Here is a 22,837-nt window from a genome sequence, read left to right as displayed (position 1 = left end):
GCTTCCCCTGGGTCTCCCGGGGAACTTACTCCCGTGTTTCGCATCCGTTGCTGGGTCCGGTCCGACGGCCCGACTGGGCCATGAGCCAGTGTGCGGAGGCGGCGGCGGTGGCAGCCACCGTGCCGGGCGCGGGCATGGGGAAAGCCGGGCTGCGGCCGCCTATGGTGCCCCGCCAGGCGTCCTTCTTCCCGCCGCCTGTGCCCAACCCTTTCGTGCAGCAGACGCGGATGGGAGCCGCGAGGTGTCTCCAGGTGAGAGCGTGGGCCAGGGGAGGGGCGTGGGTCTGACGGTGGAGGCAGACGCAGGTGAGAGATGTGGGACCGAAAGAGGAGGCCGATCCGAAGAGGGATGTGGGTCTGAAAGAGGAGGCAGATCCAGGGGAGGGGTGCGGATCTGAGAGGGGAGGCGGAGCCAGGTGAGAGAGGTGAGGGATGTGGGTCTGAGAGAGGAGGCAGATCCCGGGGAGGGGCCTGGATCGGAGGGGAGCTGTTGTCTGAGGGGAGTGTGGATATGGTGGGGAAGTATCAGGGGTGGGGGGCGCAAGTCTGGGAAGCAAAGGCCCTGCGGGATAAAGAGATGTGGTTCTGCAAGGTGAAGGCTTTTGAAGAGACCATAAGTCTGGAAGGGGCAGAGATGTGCGTATGAGAATTGAGGGCACTTGGAGGATGGTCCGAGGGTGTGTGAGAGGAGAAAATGCAAAGAATATGTGGGTCTGAGAGGCAGGACCTAAACAGGAGAAAGCTGAGCCAGTGGCAGAGGAGACATTCCATGCCGAGAAGGGAGATCAGTCTGTGACAAGAGCTTCAACTTGCGTTTGTTAGAGTGGAGGGCTGGGCAATCTACAGGAGAGTGGGCTTGGGAAAGTATTTTCTTTCTTTCCTTTTTTTTTTTTTTTTCCCTTCTACCTTAGGAAAGGAGTGGAGTCAGTCTAGGAGGTGAAGAGTGAAGGAGAAGGCAGAGAACCCAGGTCTGGAATTAGAACAAGTAAGGCTGGGATGATCTAGCTGAGAAGGAGCAGCAAAGATAGGAAATCAGAGTCTAGGAAAAGGGATAATGTGGGTCAACTTAAGGTGTTCAGAAGTCTTCACACTGATTCGGTCCTGAATCAGTCTTCACTCAAACGCTTCTAGATTCAACACTTCTCCAAACTTTCTTCCACTGTTAAAAACTGCTGAATACAAAAAGGAAGTTTCCTTTTCTTTCCTTTTTCTTGTAAAACGCTCTTTTACCATTAGCAGTTACAATTCGGTCTGTGGACTTCCTCTTTGGTGCAGTTAGCGATCAAAGAACAAGATAGAGCGTGCAAGCTACGTTTGTCCTGTGTGCTCTGCATGAAAAAAGAGGTTTTGATGTTTTCCTGTCCATCTCACGTATTTCTTTACTTCAGATTGGAAATCGTGTTATTTTTGCATAGCCCACTTATATGCACTGAGACTTGTCCCCTGCAGTGGGTAAGAGTAATGGCAAATGGGTGTCTGTTGCAGAAGGGTGTGAGAGGAAGAGGAAGATAATGTAGTAATACCTCTTTGTAAAGAAACTAAATGTTTAAAAATTTAATCTTCATGTCTTTAAATGGACAGATGCCCCCCTTTGTATCTTAAAACTTCTGAAACATTTCTAAATACATGGACTATCACTCAAGATTAATTTTAGTCTGATTTGGTCAAAGTAGTCATTCTTAAATGTAAATATGTCTATTTGGCTTCATATTTTGGAGAGAGGACCAAAGTGGTATATTTATAAAGAGACTAATTGTTGGTGTTGGTTTTCTTTTATTTTTCTTTTCTTTTTTTTTTTTTTTTTAATAGCATGGCCTATTACTATTCGGAGAGCACTTTGGCATAGCTCTACGAGAGCTGTAGTATAATGGAAAGATCACTAGTCTTAAGTCAGGAAACCTGCTCAGGCTGTGCCGTTTATCAGTTCGTTATATGACTTTGGCCAAGTCACTTAACTTCTTTGAACTTCACTTTTCTTATTTATTAAATTGAAATAGTCTTACACCAAAGAAGGGTTAAAATTAAGTGAGAAAATGTGTGAAAGAATCTGGACTGTTTGGTGATTTTAATATTGATAGTTATGCTATACTATGTTGCCTACAAATCTTAATACTGTATTTAAAATTTACAATTTGTATTAAATGGAATTGAATAGGTCTAGGTTTTTTTGTTTTGTGTTGTTTTGTTTTTAATTAAAAATGTAGACCAGAGATGGCTACAACAATGGCTTGAACAGTCTAGGCAAAGGGAAGATTTAATCAGACATGATTGAAAAACAGTATTGTCTGTATTATCAAGTTTAAAAGATCGATGTGCTTTCACTTAAGTATGACTTACTATGATCAATTCAGACTAAATTTAATCTTGAATAATGATCAATATCTTGCTTAAGGGCTGTTGTCACTTTTGTATCTCATTGTAGGACTTAGCTTTGCCCTTCCCCTTCTCTTTTTTACAATTTAAGGTCCTGCTGCTTAGTGGCATGGAAACAAGTAGCCTAGCTTTCATTTCCTTAGAATATGGAATTGAAATAAGTGTTTCGTAGTAGTTGTGTGTCATTTATCATACCAAAAGTATTTGTTAAATATCATTGTGTACCAGGCATAATGCTAATTTCTGGAGATATAGCAGTGGACAAGAGAAACAAGAACTCTGCCTATGAAGAAAATCCAGAGAAGAAGATTACATTAATAGAGTGTTGAAAGAAGGCCTCCCTCCAAAGATGATGCATTACCAAATGGGAATATGATGGGGAATCCTCTTGTTTTGTCAAAGAGTTAATCAAAGTTGGTTTATTTACTGTTAAATACTATTATTTGTTGCAGATCTGGAAATGGCACACAAAAAAATTAGCCCAATATTTGACAACTTAATTAAGGTGCTCATTCACATTTTGAATGTGAGTTAGCTTATGTGAATATACTATAACCTCATTCTAACTCTATCTTCAGGATCTATGCTATGGTCCTTTCTTGCAGTAAAGATTATTTCTAGGTCTTTTGCAAGGCTATTTGCAAGGCTTATTTGACCTGCCTTGGAGGTCACCCGCTGCAGTCTTTTCTCTGGGGGTGTTTGCCAAAACAATCAGAGGCAATTGCTTAACGTGACAGCTACCTGAGGCAGTGACTAATGATTGGAGCAAACAATAGGCCTAACCAAACAGCTTGCAAGAAGAAGCAAGGGAATGAGATGCCCATAGGGGTTTGACATATTCATGGGAATCTAGAAGGGTATCTGCCTGTATAGGTCTGTGTGTATTCCCAGGGCTATGCACGTGACCTGATAACAACAACAACAGAGACTATCCTAAGCTCTCATCTCTAGCTAACCATCAAGCTTTGTACAAAGAGGAGGTAAAAGCTAAGGCAGAGCTGTGGACTTCCACTTGGCTGTGTGTTGAAGGTGTGTTCCAACATGTGCACAGAGACTCTTCACAAACATTGAGGAACTTACTGATTCCAGGCACTGAAGGAAATCTTATCTAATATTGGCTGACTCCCAAACTAATTGGCCAGAGACTTCAGTAACCACACAGGACACATGACAAAGAATACATCCTTTATAGAATTACATCATAACAGTTACTGAACAAGCAAATAACAACAACAGATAGCAATAACAACGCACCTTGGTGATGGAAGAGAATCTGATTTTCAGAGTTGTTACATTATTTAAAATGTTTGGTTTTCAACAAAAAAATTTACAAAATATGCAACAAACAATAAAGTATGTCCCACAATAGCAGTCAATAAAACTATCTCCAAGGGATCCCAGATGTTGGACCTACTATCCAAAAACTTTTAAGTCAGCTATTTTAAATATGTTCAAATAACTAAAGGAAAAAAATGTGAAAAGAACCAAAGGAAAATATGAGACAGTGAATCACCAAATAGAGATGATCAGTAGAGATAGAAATTATTTAAATTATTTTTAAAAGAACCGAAAAGAAGTACAATAACTGAAATGAAAAATTCACTAGAGGGACTCAACAGCAGACTTGAGCAAACAGAAGAATCAGCAAATTTAAAGATAGTTCAATTGAGATTAATTGATCTGAGGAACAAAAAGAAAAAAGGTTGAAGAAAAGTGAACAGAACCTCAGAGACCTGTAAGATATTATCAAGTGTATCAACATAAGCAGAATGGGAGCCACAGAAGGAGGCAAAGAATTTTTGAAGAAAAAATGGCTGAAAACTTGCCAAATTTAGTGAAAAATATTAACACATTCAAAAAGTTCAATGACTTCTAAGTATAATAAACTCAAAGATATCCGTATCTATACATATCATAATCAAACTGTTAAAAGGCAAAGAAAGAAAGAGACTCTTGAAAGCAGAAAGAGAGAAGTAATTCATCATACAGAAAGGGATCCTGAATAAGAGTGATGTCTGATTGTTCATCAGGAACCATGGAGGCTAGAAGGCAATAGGATGATATACTCAAAGTGCTGAAAGTAGAATATTGTCACCCAGAATTTATATAGTCAGAAAAACTATCCTTCAAAAATAGAGGAGAAATGAACAAAAACAGAATTTGTCACTGGTACACACGCTCTGAAAGAGATACTGCAGGGAGACCTTTGGTTGAAATGACACTAGAGAGTAACTCCAATCCACATGAAGAAATTAAAATACTGGTAAAGATAACTACATGTATAAATAAAAAAAACACCATAAATATAATTTTTATTTGTAAATGTTTTGTCTTCTATGTGATCTTTTTTAAAATTAATTAATTTATTTATTTGACAGACAGAGATCACAAGTAGGCAGAAAGAGAGGGGGAATAAGGCTCCCCACTGAGCAGAGAGCCCGATGCGGGGCTCGATCCCAGGAACCTGGGATCATGACCCAAGCTGAAGGCAGAGGCTTTAACCCACTGAACCACCCAGGCACCCCTGTCTTCCATGATTTAAAGGACAACTACATAGGGCACCTAGGTGGCTCAGTCAGTTAAGCGTCCAACTCTTGATTTCAGCTCAGGCCATGATCTCAGGATTCTGGGATCAAGTACTGTATTAGGCTCCACACTCAGTGGGGAATCTGCTTCTCTCCTCTCCCTCTGCCCCTCCCCTGACTCATGTGCACACATATGCTCTCTCTCTAAAATAAATAAATCTTTTTTAAAAAGACAATTACACAAAGCAATGTTTAGAAATCCATGTTGATAGATATACAATGTATAAGATGTAATTTATATGACAAAATTAGCAAACAGGAGGAAGGAGGAAATAGAGTTGAGCTATTAGAGCACAATTTTTATATCCTATTATAATTAAGTTGGTATTAATCCAAGCTAGGTTACTGTAAATGAAGTTGGGAACACTTAGGGCAACCACTAAGAAAATTAATTTTAAAAGAAGTGACAAGGGAATTAAGATGGTACACTAGAAAATATTACTTAACATAAAAGAAGGTAATAATGGAGAAATAGAGAAATGAAAAAGACATAGATATGTAGAAAGCAAGTAGCAAAAGAGCAGATGTAAATCTTACCAGTAATTACATTAAATATAAATGGAACTAAGAGATGGAAGAATTGATAAAAATATACAATCCAACTCTATACTATATAAAAAGACACACTTCAGATTCAAAGACCCAAATAGGTTGAAAGTAAAAGAATAGAAAAGATACACCATGCAAACAATAACCAAGAGAGAACTGGAGGGGCCATATTAATATTAAATAAAAAAGACCTTAAGACAGACATTGTTACTAGAGATAAAGGAAGACACGTTATAATGATAAAAGGGTTACATCATCAAGAAAACAATTAGAACCATATATGCACCTAACAACAGAGCACCAAATGCACAAAGCAAAACAAATTGAAGCAGAAAATACACAATTCAACAATAGTAGAGACTTCAGTTCCCCACTGTGAGTAGTGGTAGAATAATGAAACAAAATATAAACAAGAAAAAGTCTTGAACAACACTCAACTAAGAAATATATAAAGAGAGCAGTCCATCCAGCAATAGCAGAAAACACATTTTCTCAAGTGCCCAAGGAATATTCTCTAAGACAATTATAGTAGGCTATAAAACAGGTTTCAATAAATGTAGGAGGATTACAATAATATAATGTATGTCATCCAACCACAATGGATTGCAATTAGGAAAAAATAAGAAATTGGGACACCTGGGTGGCTCAGTGGGTTAAAGCCTCTGCCTTCGGCTCAGGTCATGAGCCCGGGGTCCTGGGATCAGGCCCCACATGGGGCTCTCTGCTTGGCAGGGGGCCTGCTTCCTCCTCTCTCTCTGCCTGCCTCTCTGCCTACCTGTGATCTCTGTCTATCAAATAAATAAATAAAATCTTTAAAAAAATAAAAAATTTAGGAAATTCACAAATAATTGGAAATTAAAGTACTGCTAAATAATCAGTGATTCAAAGAAGAAATCATAAGAAATATTTGTAAATACTTTGAGATGAATGAAAATGAAGACAGTGTGTAAAAAATATGTGGCTAGCATTACCTTGATAACAGCATCTGAAAAAATATAAGAAAGGGCTACACTTCTGTTCAACATTAAACTGGGGGTCCTAGCCAGTGCAATGAAATAAGAGAAGAATTACAAGACGGAGAGATGAGAAAAGAAAGTGAATTTTCTCACTCAGAGAAAATCAAATACCTTATGATTTCTCTCATATGTGGAATTTAAGAAACAGACAAATAACAAAATAAGCAAAGGGGAAAAGAGAGAGACAAACTGAGAAACAGACTCAGAACCATAGAGAACAAACTGATAGTTGTTACCAAAGGTGAAGTGGGTGGGGGGATTGGTAAGATAGGTGATGGGGAGTAAGGAAGGCACTCTTCCTGATGAGCACTGGGTGATGTATGGAATTGTTGAATCACTATATTGCACATCTGAAACTAGGAGGACACTGTAATGTTCCCCTAACTAGAATTTAAAATAAAATTTTAAAAAATTAAAAATACAAAAAGAAAGGAAAAATTCTATTTATTTCACAGATATCATGTTTGTGTATGTAGAACATTCTAAAGAACCTACAAAGTGGCTAACAGCTAGAACTAGTGACTGAACTTGGCTAGGTTGTAGGACATAAGATTAAAACTTAAAATCAGTTACATGTCTATATACTAGTAGCAAACAATTGCCATGTAAAATTAAATTATCTTGTTTATAATAGCAATAAAATAACATTAAACAATTGGGAATATATTTAACCAAAACCATTGAAAACAACAAAACACTGTTGCGAGGAATTAATGAAACTTTATATAACTTGAGAGATGTGTTATGTTTGTAAATTGGAAGAGTCAATATTATCATGGTGATAATTCCTCCCAAATTGACCTATAGGTTCACTGAAACCCTAACAAAAGTCCCAATAGACTTTTTTGTTTGGGTAGAAACTGACAAATTAATTCTGAAATATATGTGAAAATGCAAAGGAACTAGAGTAGCCCAAAAAAAGTTTGAAGAAGAAAACACTGCAGAACACAGTACCTGATTTCAAGACTTATTAAAAAAAAATTAAAAAACTGCAGAGTTGAGAGAATGGGGTATAGACAGAAGAGTAGATGAACCAAGCAATGAAACATAATGGAGAGCCCACACATATGTGTTTGATTGATTTTTGATAAAGTTGTCAGGAAAATTCGTTATCAAGTCTTTTCAACAAATGGTGTTGGGACAACCAGATAGAGGCTATGGATGAAAACTAACCTCGATCCCTAGCGCATACCACACACAGAAAGTAATTTAACATGGATCATAGACTGAAAAAAGCTAACACCATACAGCTTCTAGAAGAAGAGAATATAAAATATCATGACCTGGAGGTAAGTAAAGATTTCTTAGAAATGACACAGAAAACTAAAAATTGATAAATTAGTCTACGTCAGAATTAAAATTCTTCTCATCAAAAGATACCATTAAGAAAATGAAAAGGCGGGGCACCTGGGTGGCTCAGTGGGTTAAGCCTCTGCCTTCGGCTCAGGTCATGATCCTAGGGTCCTGGGATCGATCCCCGCATCAGGCTCTCTGCTCAGTGGGGAGCCTCCCCTCCCCCCCGCACCTGCCTGCTGCTCTGCCTACTTGTGAACTCTCTTTGTCAAATTAATAAATAAAATCTTAAAAAAAAAAAGAAAATGAAAAGGCAAGGCATGGACTGGGAGAAAATATTTCAGTACATATATGACAAAGGTCTTGTATGTGGAACATATAAAGAACTCCTACAAATTGATAAGGGAACAATGAACAAACCTGTAAAAATGGGCCAAAGACTTGAACAGACACTTATAAAGAGTTAAGGGAGTGACCAATAAGCACACGAAGAATGTGTGCAACCCCATTGTTCATCAAGGAAATGTGCATGAAGGCCACATGAGATATTATTTTATACCCACATGAATGGCTACAAAGACTGACAACACCAAATGTTGATGAGGACGTGGAGCAACAAAAACTTTTCATACTTTGTTGGTGAGGTAAGATGATACAACCATTGGAAAAACAATGGGGCAGTTTCTTATAAAGTTAATCATACCCTGGGGTGCCCGGGTGGCTCAGTTGATCACGCATCTGCCTTCGGCTCAGGTCATGATCCCAGGGTGCTGGGATTGAGCCCCACATAGGATTCCCTGCTCAGCGGAGAGTCTGCTCTCTCCATCTGCCTCTCCCCCTGCTCATGCTCTCTCTCTCTCTCTCAAATAAATAAAATCTTAAAAAAAAAAAAAAAGTTAACCATACCCTGACCCAACAGTTTCACTCCTGATGAAGTCAAAATCTATGTCCACACAGAGACTTGAACATTAACGTTCATGAGAGCTATATTCATAACAGCTTAATGTCCATACAAAGAAGAATGGATAAATGAATCCTGGTATATTCATACGGTGGAATAGTAACTCTGCTGTTGAAAAGGCTTCGCTACTGGTACATAATGAGGACATGGGAGAATCTCAATGATTTGAAAGGAAAGAAGCCAGACATAAAAGAATACCTACTGGGTGATTTCTATATGGCAATCTAGAACAGGCAAAACTAGGGTGAAAAGGAGCCTGTCACCAGCTGCCAAGGGCCAGGGAGGGTGTTCCGACTGCTGAGGGGCACAAAGAACCTTTTTTGGGTGATCAGACTGTTCTGTATCTTGACTGCCGTGATGTTTGCTTAGGGATATATATTTGAAGAACTCATAATCTGGGGCGCTTGGGTGGCTCAGAGGGTTAAGCTTCTGCGTTCAGCTCCGGTCACGGTCTCAAGGTCCTGGGATCGAGCCCTGCATCGGGCTCTCTGCTCAGCGGGGAGCCTGCTTCTCCCTCTCTCTCTGCCTGCCTCTCTGCCTACTTGTGATCTCTCTTTCTCTGTGTCAAATAAATAAATAAATAAAATCTTTAAAAAAAAAACCCTCATAATCTGCACCCTTAGAGGTTTAATTTTAATTTGAGATAAATTGTGCCTTGATAAAGTTGATTTTTTAAAAAAGAATACTAAGACCAAATGTTGGCAAGTGACCAAAATTCTCATATGTTACCAGTAACACTTGGAACTATTACAACCACTGTGGAGAGCACTTTGGCAGTTTCTTATCAAGTTGAACTGTCTGTAACCCAGCAATTCCCCTCCCAGGATGAGAAAGGAAAACACATATCCATGAAAAGGTTTGTACAGGAATGTTCGTAGGGGCTTCAGTCATAAGAGCCCACGACTGGAAACAAGCCAAAGATGGATCAACAGAAGACTAAATAAATTGTCCCATACGCAATCAAAAATTCTTCAATCAAAAATAATGAATTATTCATTTACAAAATCACATAGTTGAATTGCAGAAACATTATGTTAAGCGAGAGAAGCTTAGACACGTAAGAATGGATAATGTATGATTCATTTGTATGATGTTCAAGAACAGACAAATGGATAATGTATGATTCATTTGTGTGATGTTCAAGAACAGACAAAACTAATCTCTGGTGATAGAAATCTCATATCGGTTGCCTAAGAGGGTAGGAAGAAGCCCAAGATGACTGGAGGGCAGACATCGTCTGTGTCTTGATTGCAGTGGTGGTAGGTACAAGAGTACACATTTATCAAAACTCACTAAACTATCTACTGAAGAGCTGTGCATTTCCTTGTATGTAATTTTGACTTCAAACACGCACACATGCACACACATAATTTGACAGAGATCAAATTAGATGGTAAATCATCTGACAGAAAAGTAGGATCATTTTGGTGTTCATAAATTATCTGGTGATGTCCAGATTCACATTAAGGGCCAGGAAAAGCAGAAGGACAGCGCTGTTTGAATAGTGTGGTTGGCTAATAGAAGGATGATTTAGCATGCATGAAAAAAGTCAATATGGTGGGACGCCTGGGTGGCTCAGTCAATTAAGCATCTGTCTTTGGCTCAGGTCATGATCCCAGGGTCCTGGGATTGAGTCCCGCATTGGGCCCTTGCTCAGCAGGGAGCCTGCTTTTCCTTCTGCCTCTGCCGCTCCCCCTGCGTGTGTGTGCTCTCTCTCTCTCCCTCTCTCTGACAAATAAATTTTTTAAATCTTTTAGAAAAAAAAAGTCAATATGGTATAGGATTAAGAGCAAAGGCTTTGTAACCAAGCTGGGTTCAAACCCTGGTGTTGCTTCTTAGTAAGTATGATCTGCGTAGTGAGATACTGCGTTTCCCCAACATCCTCTAGTCACTTTCCTTAATAAACAGATCAGGTGTTCTTATAGTACCTGGTTTTCTTCACTGTTGCTTTTGCTATATTGTATGTGGTGTACAGCAGGATATAGTACATTATTTTTCTTTGAGCTGAGATTCATGTCTGGTGTGGGGTAATATTCAATTCATCCTTCAATGAACACATGAATGACACAAAACTTTGCTCTTCTGTGTTTCTGGTTGATAGCCTTCTGTCCCTTCATCTACTTTTTTTTTTTTAACTTTGTGCTTTCAGATTTTCTTTCTTGGAATTATCCTGCTTCCAATCCGTGCCTTGTTGGTCGCATTAATTGTATTACTCGCCTGGCCATTTGCCGCCATTTCAACTGCATGCTGTCCCGAAAAGCTGACCCATCCAATAACTGGTTGGAGGAGGTAAGAAAGAATAATATCTAAATGTTAGGTAAATCAAATAAAGAAGAGTTTACCATAGTTCAGTCATTGATCGATAGCTTTAGCTGCTGATGCCAACACAATAGTCACCATTTATTTCCCATTTCTCAGATGAAACGGTTATTAATTCATCGTTTGGAGAAATTGCTTCCTGAGCACCTCAGGATAATCTGGTGAAGCTCTAATTTCCTAGTATTAAAATATTGTTTTCTGAGTTATTGCCGAAAAGTGATAGATCCCTTGTTCTGGAAGACCCAGGTAGTAGGCTTGAAACTACTACAGCTGAAAAGTACCTTTCTTCTGCTCTCCCTCAGTCTTGACATTTGCTTTTGTCCCTCCATAGTAACTACGTATTTTCTGCAGTGGCATAATTAGGCAGGTCAGTTACAGTGTATTGAATACTTCAGTGATTATTATTAATCACAGTTTAATTCTTAATCAGTAGAGCCTAGCTTTTTAAAACAGCGTAGAAGCAGAATGGAACTGCTTCTCGAGCATTATCTCATTAGGGGGGTGTTAGAGAATAGATTTATCACAAATTGACAAAGTTACTGGTCAAAGTTCACTCCCCTGGGGCAGAGTCAACTTGTTGCCTTAGGTTTATCCTGAGAGTGAAGCCTTTTAAAATGTGCATTTCCTCGGGGCACCTGGGTGGCTCAGTGGGTTAAAGCCTCTGCCTTTGGCTCAGCTCATGATCCCGTGTTCTGGGATCGAGTCCCGCATCTGGCTCTCTGCTCAGCAGGGAGCCTGCTTCCTCGGAACTCTCTCTGCCTGCCTCTCTGCCTACTTGTGATCTCTGTCAAATAAATAAAATTTTTAAAAAAAATGTGCATTTCCTTGGAATGGGAAGCGCTCCCTCCTCTCTCTGCCTGCCTCTCTGCCTACTTGTGATCTCTGTCAAATAAATAAAATTTAAAAAAAATGTGCATTTCCTTGGAATGGGAAGCCATCCCTGAGTTTTAGGGCACAGTTGAACTTTCTAAAATTGTGCACATTTTTTTCTTTGCACGCAGGGTCCATTCCTTCCATCCAAATCTCAAAGGAGAATGTCCTCCAAAAATTTTTGAAAACCACTGTCTAGAAACTTTTAAAAATATGCAATTCACCGTCCAGTTCATGTTCTAGTAAATAAATGTCAACATTCAGCCCAAGGCTGGTTTGAAGCAGAAGTGAATCCAAGGCTGGCAGTGTCCCCAGAGAACTAATACCACCTCAATCCTTGAAAATTTCACTGCTTTGTTTTAGAGCTCAAGGTTGTATGTCACTAAAAAAAAAAAAAAAAAAATTACTTTATGAGAGGTTCGTTTTTTGGGTTTTGTTTTTTGTTTTTTGTTTTTTCCATGATGTGCTCATCCCTTTCAATTACCCCTTTGGTTTCTATCATTGATGGCTTATGGAGCCCTATAATGACAGAGGGAATAGTCCAAGAATACAGAAAACAGATTTAATAAATGTTAGGGGGAAAAAAAGTTCTATTTTTGCCAATTAAGCAAGTATCTCTACTTATTCTCAAACGGGTAACATTGACGTTAATTATGCAGCACCCAACTTGTAGCCTTTTTGAAATCATTTGATTGGAAGTGTCCAATAGCTTTGAACATGGGATATTTTAGAATGCAATTGTCAGAATTTACACCGCTGTAAATCAAAACTAGGAGGTGTGGAGATTCGGTTAATGGGGCGAGCTTTTTTTCTTAGGTAAATGGACATCTGAACTGGAAAGGCTGAGAAGGAGAGATACAGTCATTTCCCCATGCCCTCTGGAAAAGTGCTTTGGTTCTCTGTGTCTTACTTTCTCCTTATAGAGAAACTTCCTCAGTGACCTTCCTAGCCCCTCACTGCATTTGACAAGACTGTTGAGAGTTAGACAGGAAGCCTATTTTTTAAGGCTCCCATATGATGTCTTATGGGAAATACACACAATTTGCTTTCCCTGAAAAGCTGTATGCTTATTCACAACCTCAGATGCCTATTCTGTGTTTGCATTTCTAGAAGTGGGTTTTTGTCTCCCTGCTCAGTTGAGCTTCTCAAGGACCGGGACTGGGTCTTATTTGTCTCCTGTGTCCAGCGCAGGTCACCTGGGCAAGTTCGATGAATTATTTTCTAACGACAGAAATTCTTTTTAAAAAGGAAGCAGTTCGATATCTGAAATTAAGTGCATCTATGTTCCAAGGAATTGAGATGGCGAATTTACCTTTTAAAATATTTGATGATGTCTAAGAATTATAATGGTCTAGGTAATAAGGCTTTAAAAATAAAATTACTCCGAGGACAGATTCAGCATGAGAGTTCCAAAAGTCTTTGGGGGAGATAGTGGCATCTTTATTACCCAAATGTACGTTCCCAAGGTGTCTGCTCTGAAGGACTGTACTCACGTGGGTTTCTCACTGGGGGATGTGTGTTGTCAGTGGAGTCACTTATTAGCCATACATCCTTGGGAAATTTCGCTTCTCTCTGCCTCAGTTTCCCAGCTGCAAAATAAGGGTGCTAATAAATAATACCCATTTCATAAAATTGGGCTGAGGATTAAAGAAATCTAAAGTCCTTCGAATAGTGCCTGGCAGAAAGAATGTTTCATATAACTGCGAGCTATTCTTAGCTCATATTTTTAAATGAAGTATTCTGACACGTTTGGGTTTTTGTGTTGTGTTTTAGAGCAAAGCCCTGCTGTTAGCTGAGATTAGCAAGACTAATTGTGTCTTGTCTTTTCTTTCTTTCTTTCTTTCTTTCTTTCTTTCTTTCTTTTTTTGTATTTCTTTCCAAAGGAAAATCAGTCAACCAGTTTTGAAGATTCTGGGTCATGCCATGTTCTTTTCAATGGGGTTCATAGTTACTGTGAAGGGAAAGGTGGCGAGACCCACAGAGGCCCCGATTTTTGTCGCTGCCCCCCATTCCACATTCTTTGATGGGATCGCCTGTGTCGTAGCCGGGTTGCCCTCGATGGTCTCTCGAAACGAGAATGCACAGGTTCCTCTGATCGGCAGTAAGTACTTGTAAGACAACATAGATATTTTCATGCTCATGGTTCGCCTTAAAAAAAAAAAAAAACAACAAACTATCGTTTATCAGTGGGCTTTTTAAAAACTCTCAAATAATGAAATACTTCAAAACTATTTCCTTACTTCTAGTGAGGAACTATATGGAAGGAAGGAATTTATGGTAAAGGTTAGAGACCTCCCTGTCTGTACCCTTAGAATTCTTTCAAATTCTTATTTTTGTCACCATACTATCACTGCTTAGTGTTTGTATACCTAGCTAGAAAGACCAGCTTTCAAGTCCCAAACATGCTTGATTTTTCAAGAGAGAGAATGTAACTGAAGAATTTGTGAAAACACTGGTTACTTGCTATTTCACGAATTTCTCTTTGGGGTATTAGGCTGATAGACACATGAAGTCTTTCCTCCTAACTCTGTTTTCTTATTATTGCCCCAGAGTCTCCATGAGGGACCAACGTGAAACTCTTTGAAAATTATGATGTGGAACGATAAGTGCCTCCTGCCATAAAAAATAATGAAGTCAGTGAGATGTGTATCCCACCAGATGCTTTGGTCCCTCCCTAGGGTGCAGGTCTCTAAGCAACCGCTCCCAGTTGTCCCAAGGTTATTGCAAGCATCCAGTGGTGAGAGAGTGGATGTGGAATTTGCCTGATGTTACCTTGGCACCCTGGAGAAATAGCATAGTTCCTGCTACTTTGTCACTCAGCTAAGAAAAACACACATACACACTCTTTCTCTCTCTTCTCTCCCCCTCTCTCTCTCTCTCTCTCTCTTTTTTTTCCAGTGTAACCACCTTGCTTTGTATAATATGGCATTTTCATGAAAAACTATTTAACAGTAGATTTTCAATAAATTGGGGCACTTGAGTGGCTCAGTCTTTAAGCATCTGGCTTCAGCTCATGCTGTGATCCTGGGGTCCTGGGTCCTGGAATCAAGCCCCGCATTGGATGCCCTGCTCATTGGGAAGCCTACTTCTCTCTCTCCCACTCCCCCTGCTTGTGTCCCCTCTCTCACTGTCTCTCTCTCTGTGTCAAATAAATAAATAAATAAACACGTTAAAAAAAAAAAGATTTTCAGTAAACTGAGGTTTATTATGCATGTATGAGAAAGCTCCCCACTTAGAAGACTGGCGTGCTGAAAATGTTAATAAAATTAATAATTGCTCCTTATCCGTGTGTACTCTGAATTCACAAAATCAGTTGTCAGGCTATTCCTAAAATAAAACAAGATAATCTTGTAGTATATATTCCAAAGGTTGATTGTCAGTTGAGGAAGAAGACCTTCAGGGAGAAAACTGCATTTGTTTCCTTTCATATTCTTGCTGCTAACTTCTGTTATATCAATGAAATCCTGTACGTATAAAAACAAACAAACAAAAAAAAACCAACCCTTCTTATAAGCTGTGAATTAAAGCAGATTTTTTTTAAGTTCTCTTTGATTTGCTATATTTTAACTTTACATAAAAATTGTTTTATGATTTATCCAGTATCATTGCTGTGGTAGCTTTAGCCAAAAAAAAAAAAAAAAAAATGACTTGGCTCTGACCTTTTGTTTGTCTTAAAGGACTGTTACGAGCTCTGCAGCCAGTGCTGGTGTCCCGGGTGGATCCAGACTCTCGAAAAAACACAATAAATGAAATAGTAAGGCGAGCAACATCAGGAGGGCAGTGGCCACAGGTAAAAACACAGGAAATGTCCGTTTAGATATATTGCGAGTTTACTTACTGCATATGTGTAAATCATTTGGACCCACAGATGGCAGCGTCTGGGGACACCCGTGCTGGGTGTCTTCAGCATAATAGAAACAGAACAAATGAGTGAGTATTAAAAAGTCCTCTTTCCTGTGAGAAACTCCATGGGATTAAATATATCATTCTCTCTTACCTTCCAAACTCTTCAAAACAATTTTTACTTTATGTCATAAAAAGTAATTCTCTACCTCTGAATTTATTTATTATCTTAAAAACAAAATATCAAAGCTCAATTCTACTCAAAAATATGGTAGGTTTATTTATTTATTTTTTTAAAGCGATTATCATCTTAATCTTGTCCAAAGTTTATTTAGGCAGGGCTTTTCACTTCAGGGGGTACATCAGAATCACTTATAGAACTTTTTCAGACTTTCAGACTATCTTACTAACCCTATCACCTAGAATGCCTTTTAAAGTTGGTGGGGGGCGGGCAATATTTTCTGGATAAAGGAAGCCTCCTGGGTAATTCTGGTCAGTATCGCTCTACCTTGTCCTGGGTATAAGCAGGGGACTCTAGCAGGACTCATGATCTGCAGTGATCTGGCCACCCATGATGATGAGTAGATGTTAAAACACCAAGAGGAATATGTGGGTTGCTAAACCCACCAGGAGGTTTAGAAACCAGGGCATGTGAGGAATGATTTTTAAAAAGTGACCAGGAATGGGCGCCTGGGTGGCTCAGTGGGTTAAAGCCTCTGCCTTCGGCTCAGGTTATGATCCCAGGATCCTGGGATGAGTCCCGCATCGGGCTCTCTGCTCAGCAGGGAGCCTGCTTCTTCCTCTCTCTCTGCCTGCCTCTCTGCCTACTTGTGATCTCTGTCTATCAACTAAATAAATAAAATCTTAAAAAAAAAAAAAAAAGTGACCAGGAAGAAACAGCACTCGGAATAAGGGTTTGGTTTTTCTCTTTGGATCCAGGGACTCTATCTGGGACTGGTAGGCCAAAGTTAACAAATTGGTAAGATTTCAGCCCTTCTCGCTCATCTTAAGGAACTTTCTGTCCAGATGTACGGTGATCTGATCTGAAATCCTTTTCCAGAATTTTCAGGCACTGACTAAGCAACCACTTGGGGGGGATATTGTAGAAAGAATTCAAGCATTGGTATACTGGATGGCTTTTAATGCCCCCTTCCAGGTCCGAGATGTTATGATTTATACTATATCCGCTCATTAATAGAGTAGCTATAGAGTTTCCATTGAGGGAACCATATTTGATATTGTAACCAGTTACAATAGGAAATAGGAAAACAATAGGAAACTTGTTTTTGTTTTTAAATTGGGGGGTGAAATTGCATACACTTATCATTTTTATTTTATAAATAACCCATCATGGTAGCACTTTTGCCTGATGATGTTTTCCCTTTCTAACTATCGTTTTAAAAAATACCAAATAATTACACATACTAACTACTGTGGGTACAGGAACTTTCTGTTTTATTTTATGTACTTAGCGATTCATTCATTGCCAAATTCTAAAATCTTCGGAAAATCCAGCTTGTTCACTTAATGGGGAAACTAACTGCACTGTGTGACTTTCACATGAAGACCAGAAAAGACTATGTTAAAAGCTAAAAATACTTTCTCAAAAAAAGATACTGAATTGTATTCCATATGTCTACTAACCCAAGTAAGCATAAAGCATGTTGTAAGTATTTTCTCCTTTTTCCCTCCTCCAAATATCCCTGAACAGTATGTTGTAGGAGTGAAGATCCTTGAATGGGAAAACAGAAACAAGGAAGTAGTAATGATTCGGTTAAGGATGGATAGCAGGAGAGGAAAGAGTTTAATGTCCTCTTTGGCCGTGACGTAGGGCCTGCATCTTCTTTTAAGTTTATCCAAATCATTAGCATCGTCATTAAGAAACATTTATTAAATGTATTTTCTATTCAGAGCTTTAATCCATTTACTAATTATCCCAATGGTCAGACAATAGTGCTTTTAGAGGAAAACTGGATAATCCGATTCTAACTTTCGATCGTATCAAATATTAGCCTTTTATTTCACTTTTGTTTTATAAGAATTAGCAGCTCTTTGTGAATTCATAAGAATGAGTAAGGAGGTAATCTATTAATTAGACTGAAATATTAAATCTACGTATTCCTTTTCTCCCAAGATACTAGTTTTCCCAGAAGGTACTTGTACTAATCGTTCCTGTTTGATTACTTTTAAACCAGGTGAGATCAATTAAATTATGTACTATAACAAAGTATGGACGATTTCTCAAATGATTTGATACTAATACACAGAACAGCTTGTTTGTGCTGGCGTTTCCCAGTAGAAAGTTTTTAACATTGCAAATCCTCAAAACTCACTCCTTTACTTTCTGTTTTGGTTTCATAACCCCTTCTTCCTTGGATTGTTGTGCGTGTGTGTGTGTGTGTGTGTGTACGTGTGAACCATATTTGATATTGTATCCTGTTGTGTATGTGCACACACGTGTACACACACAGAAACCACTGACAGATTTTTCTTTTCCTCCAAGGATACTCTTATAGGCACTCCAGTTCCTGCATTATCCAATAGAAAACTATTTTGGTGATCATTATAAAGCCTTCAGATGCATTCTTTGCTTTGCTCCTTTTTTTATAAAATATTATAAAGTCACTAATTTCATAGTAATGTGTAATTTCATACATAATTTCCTAGTAACTGGTAATGCTTTAACATGTTTTTGTATTAGCTGCTAGAATGCCCAGAGCCAAAGGTAGAACTCACTTCTAGTAAGTGGGATAGTCTTTGCTCCCAGGTATTTGCTTTTATTTATTTTTTATTTTATTTGTATTTTATTTGTTTATTTATTTGTTCTCCTCAGTTTCTCTTGGTCTTGTCTTTGTCATTACTTTTTTTTAAAATAATGAGTATTATTTTTTTGAATAATGATTTTTTTATAAAAAATAAAAAATGTTTATATGTTTATTATAAAAAACAATTTAATAATTATTTTTTGAATAATGAGTATTTGGAAAATGAGAACACATGGAGATGTAAATAAATATTTTCAGCAACTTGGGCATAACATAAATATTTTGGTTTCATAACTCTGAATTTTAGAATGCTCTCATTTTGGTAAACACCAGGGATTTACCAACCTTTAGCAAATAGTTTATGTGTACTCTTAAACCAGTAAGGAAAGGTATATCGCTTATTATTAATTTTCTTCACTGTAAACTGTATAGTCCTATAAGGAAGATGCTATAATATTTCACTGTGGTTATAGGAGCCTTCATTCCCGGAGTTCCGGTGCAGCCGATCCTCCTCAGATACCCAAACAAGATGGTAAGCACAGTGTTTTACAGTGGCAAAAATCTCAGACGTTCCCAACAGCACAAATTCTCTAGCACCCCTTTTAATCTTTGAGTAAAGTCCTGAATAGACATACCATGGATGAACATGGGCAGACCCCATTCCCCTTGCCATGTGAAGGATTTAGAAGTTTGCAAGATAGGCACGTACTTGGGGACACCAATATTATATCCTGTCTCTGTTGTTACTAAGCTCCAGGAGAGCATTTCCTTAGCTTCTACTCTGTTGTCAAGGTAATGGTACCAGTAGGTCTCAGATTCAAGGTCTTCTTAGATGGGGTAGCAGAAGACTTGCATATAGTTTGTGATTTTCACTAAGCCCAAAAGGAGAATTTTCCTGATTCAGTGGTTATTGCTGAAAGGATAACTGGTGTAGCAGGATAAATTTGGGGTTGGCTTGGTGTTTCATTTCTCCCTCAATACTAGCCATGTGACTCTTAGCAAGTAACTTAAATACGAAGATAGATAGGGAAAGGAGCTGTCATCCTACAGAAAGTGCATAGTTGGCTTAGAAGACAGTCTCTCTGCTCTAGCCAGGTACACTGTTGTCCTCTGGATATGGACGGTGCCACCATTTCCCTAAAGAAAGATTTTCTGGAATCTGTTTTGGTTTTTAAAGGAACTTTCCCTACTAGAGACTTTACATAAAAAGGCAGGCTGTAATTAACTACCTGTGTTATTTAAGGTCAAGAGTTCTTGCTCAAGTCAGCTTTTCTTTCAGTGGCTTCTCAAACTGTTGATATCCATGGTTAAAAAAAATTAGAATCCATCAAAATTTACTTATACTTCTGCCTATTTGACACCTACTGAAATTCTTTCACTATGTATTACTTGAATCTGTTCTCCCAAATACCTGCCCCCCCCCACCGCCTTTGGTTGAGAACGGTTATATTCTGGGTTTTGTTAGCAAATTAATTACCTAGCTATGTTCATATTAGGAGAAAGATAGCTAACATGCACATAGTTTTATTAAAAATTAAGAGCAACTTAATTCCGTAAAAAGATAGGTGGTTACATATGGAAAACGAATTTTGCTATGTCGATATATAATCCAAGAATTCACAGAGTAATGCCCTGCTGATAATAGTCTCGTTTTACGTTTCAACATACTGCTTTTAATTCAGAAGGAAAGTATGTGAATACCAATATTAAAATAAGATTTTTTTTTAAAGATTTGGCTTTTATTTGGCATTTTTTCACTGAACTAACAGTCTAAATACTTCTGTTATTGTAGGATACCGTGACTTGGACGTGGCAAGGATATACATTGTAAGTCACTTCTCTTTATTATTGGTTTATTTAAATTTAATTCAAGTGAAGGAAAAAAAAGATCATTTATTCCTTTTTTTAAAATAAGCCTTGTTTTTTTTGTAAAAGGAAAGATTTCTCTTTTTTTAAGCTTTTATTTGTTTATGTATTTATTTGAGAGAGAGAGTGTGTGTGGAACCGAGGGATAAGGAGAGGGACAAGTAGACTCCACCCACTGAGCTAGAGCCGGAGCCTGACGCAGGGCTCTATCTCACAACCCTGAGAACAGGACTTGAGCTGAAATCAAGAGTCAGACTCCCAACCGACTGAGCCACCCAGGTGCCCCTAAAAGTAAAGATTTCTAATCAACTCCTAAAATCTTGTCACCGAGAAGTCTCTGTAGAGAGCATCACTCTCTTGCCCGTTAAACCGCCAGTCCCTCCCATGTGCAGAATTCTGTCTGCCATGTCTTATGGGTCTCAAGCGCGTATCTACCAATTCTTAAGAACCAGTCCAGTGACCTGGTTTGCATCCTACTTAGCTTTAATCTTGTAGTTTTATTTCCGTTGCTGGCTTGACATGTTAGCTGGTGTCTCCATTGTTGTTTTACTCTATCAGTTTAAGCAGTCCAGAGCCATTGCGTCATAGGGCCTGAAATAGCCGTGATGTGTCTGATCTAAGCTGAGAAAATAGCTAAGCTTTCAGTTCCGTTCTTGGATTCTAAAAGCATGGGGATCAGCAGTTTCTATAAACATTTAAGAGAGGAGAGAAACAGCTCACCAGTAAGCCAGCTGAAGTGAAACAGGCCTTTAGAAAGAACAGAACATGTAGAATCTTCCTTTCCCTCAAGACCTTTGATCGAGTTCCCCCTGGATTAAGTCCGAGCCCGTCCACACTGTGGTGAGAACCTTGGATAAAATGCCCGGATTGGAGGGCTTTGCCTTGGGCCTTCCCCAGCAATGCCTTTTGATACTGAACACAGAGTTTACATAACATTGTTGATGCACAGACAACCACTTGGACATATTTAAAGGGAATCCTCATTTGCCTTCAAGTACCTTGTGACTTCCTTAGATCATCCCAACAACATATGAAAGTCTGATTTTTTTTTTTTTTTTTTACTGCATACCAATTTTCTCCATGTGCGAATTGCACTGAAATAATAAGTTTAAATCAGAGTAGGTAACTGACAGGCCAGTTACATGCATTAGTGGTTATTAACATGTGAGGCACATATGTTCCTATTACGGTTGGGTCCTTCATAGTCAAAGTAAGTGACACTCAAAATAAAGACCATCGATTGTGAAGGACATCTAGGTATTATGTGATCTTTAACTCCTCTGGAAATCGGTTTATTCCTTTGGCCAGAATATATGTTTCGTGTCGCTGTTGGTCTTGAGTTCCTGGTTTTCAGCTTTTTAGACAAGGGCCAGTGAGGAGGAGCAAATTGTACGAGAGCATTATAGAAAAGGGAGCACCTAAAATCTGGGTGTCCTGAGGTATGTGCCCTGAGGTGTGTCATCTTCGTGGCCTTTACAGTTTAAGCTCCTTATAGCGACAGTGACCTGCGTGGTCAGTGTGCCTCGTGTAACTTGTGTGGCAACACAAATACAGGAAGGCCTTCCTGGAAGGGGAATCAGGCTAGAAAACGGAGTGGCTGGGTTAATCCAGGCTTCTAACCTGGGACGTGTGTGATAAAGGGAAAAAGAAAATAGAAGAGGGCAATCAAAAAAGAGAAGGAAAACATTTTCCCAGAGGTGAAGATTTCTTAGGACCGATAAACACAAAATCCTCAAAAGGCACGATTTTCTTTTGTCCAGATGCCACATTGCACCTGCCCGGGGTGACTCTCATTTCCACTTCTATCTTCCAGTGGTCTTCATGGCGTATTTAACACTGTGCTGTTACTGTCAAGTCCGTTTCCTCAGTTGCCTTCGCTCTAAGGGCAAGTCTAGACTGAGATTCTAAGGAAGAGAGTCTATACTAAGGCAAATAGCCTAAGGGAGAGGGATAGTAAACTTAGGGAGTACACTTAGAGAAGGGGAAGCTATGGAAAAGCTTTTTTGTGTGGGTCCAAGAGGTGTTTGGTTTGTGTGTAGTGTAGACAACACAGGTTTAATGAGGTCTTATGCCTGACTCCTTCCTTTCTTCCTCCGTCCCTGCCCCCCATCTCTCCCACCCACCTTTCCTTCCTTCCTTCCTTCCTTCCTATCTTTGTCTTTCTTTCTTTCTTACAGCAGTCAGAATTTTCCAAACAGATTTATCTGTTTGAATCGCTAAATTCCAAATCTCAATTTAGATAATTCAAGAATAATTTACTTCATGGTAAATAATGTGGATTGATTTTGTTTGCTTGTGGTTGATAGTAAAAGATCTTTTTCCTCTCAGATGGAAAATTTGAGAACTGATACTTACATTCACAATTTAGAATTATATATGGAATTGGTACATCTACCTA

At 38.8% G+C, this 22,837-nt stretch overlaps 1 protein-coding gene across 1 annotated transcript in view; it reads left to right on the top strand.

Annotated features, from left to right (window-relative positions):
* Positions 1–30: 30 nt before the first annotated feature.
* LPCAT2 (lysophosphatidylcholine acyltransferase 2) overlaps positions 31–22,837 on the top strand; it is a 65,985-nt gene continuing 43,178 nt past the window's right edge. The window contains exons 1-7 of the mRNA XM_032854448.1: positions 31–251; positions 10,926–11,065; positions 13,849–14,066; positions 15,643–15,755; positions 17,943–18,003; positions 19,047–19,105; positions 20,366–20,400. Coding sequence (XP_032710339.1) covers positions 81–251; positions 10,926–11,065; positions 13,849–14,066; positions 15,643–15,755; positions 17,943–18,003; positions 19,047–19,105; positions 20,366–20,400 — 797 coding nt within the window. The 5' untranslated portion in view covers positions 31–80. The remainder of the gene's footprint in view (positions 252–10,925; positions 11,066–13,848; positions 14,067–15,642; positions 15,756–17,942; positions 18,004–19,046; positions 19,106–20,365; positions 20,401–22,837) is intronic.

The sequence above is a fragment of the Lontra canadensis genome, unplaced genomic scaffold (genome assembly GCF_010015895.1).
Source record: "Lontra canadensis isolate GAN:19392208 unplaced genomic scaffold, GSC_riverotter_1.0 scaffold8, whole genome shotgun sequence".
NCBI lineage: Eukaryota > Metazoa > Chordata > Mammalia > Carnivora > Mustelidae > Lontra > Lontra canadensis.
The sequence above is the reverse complement of the archived record's forward strand: the minus strand, read 5'-3'. Positions and strand labels throughout refer to the sequence as shown.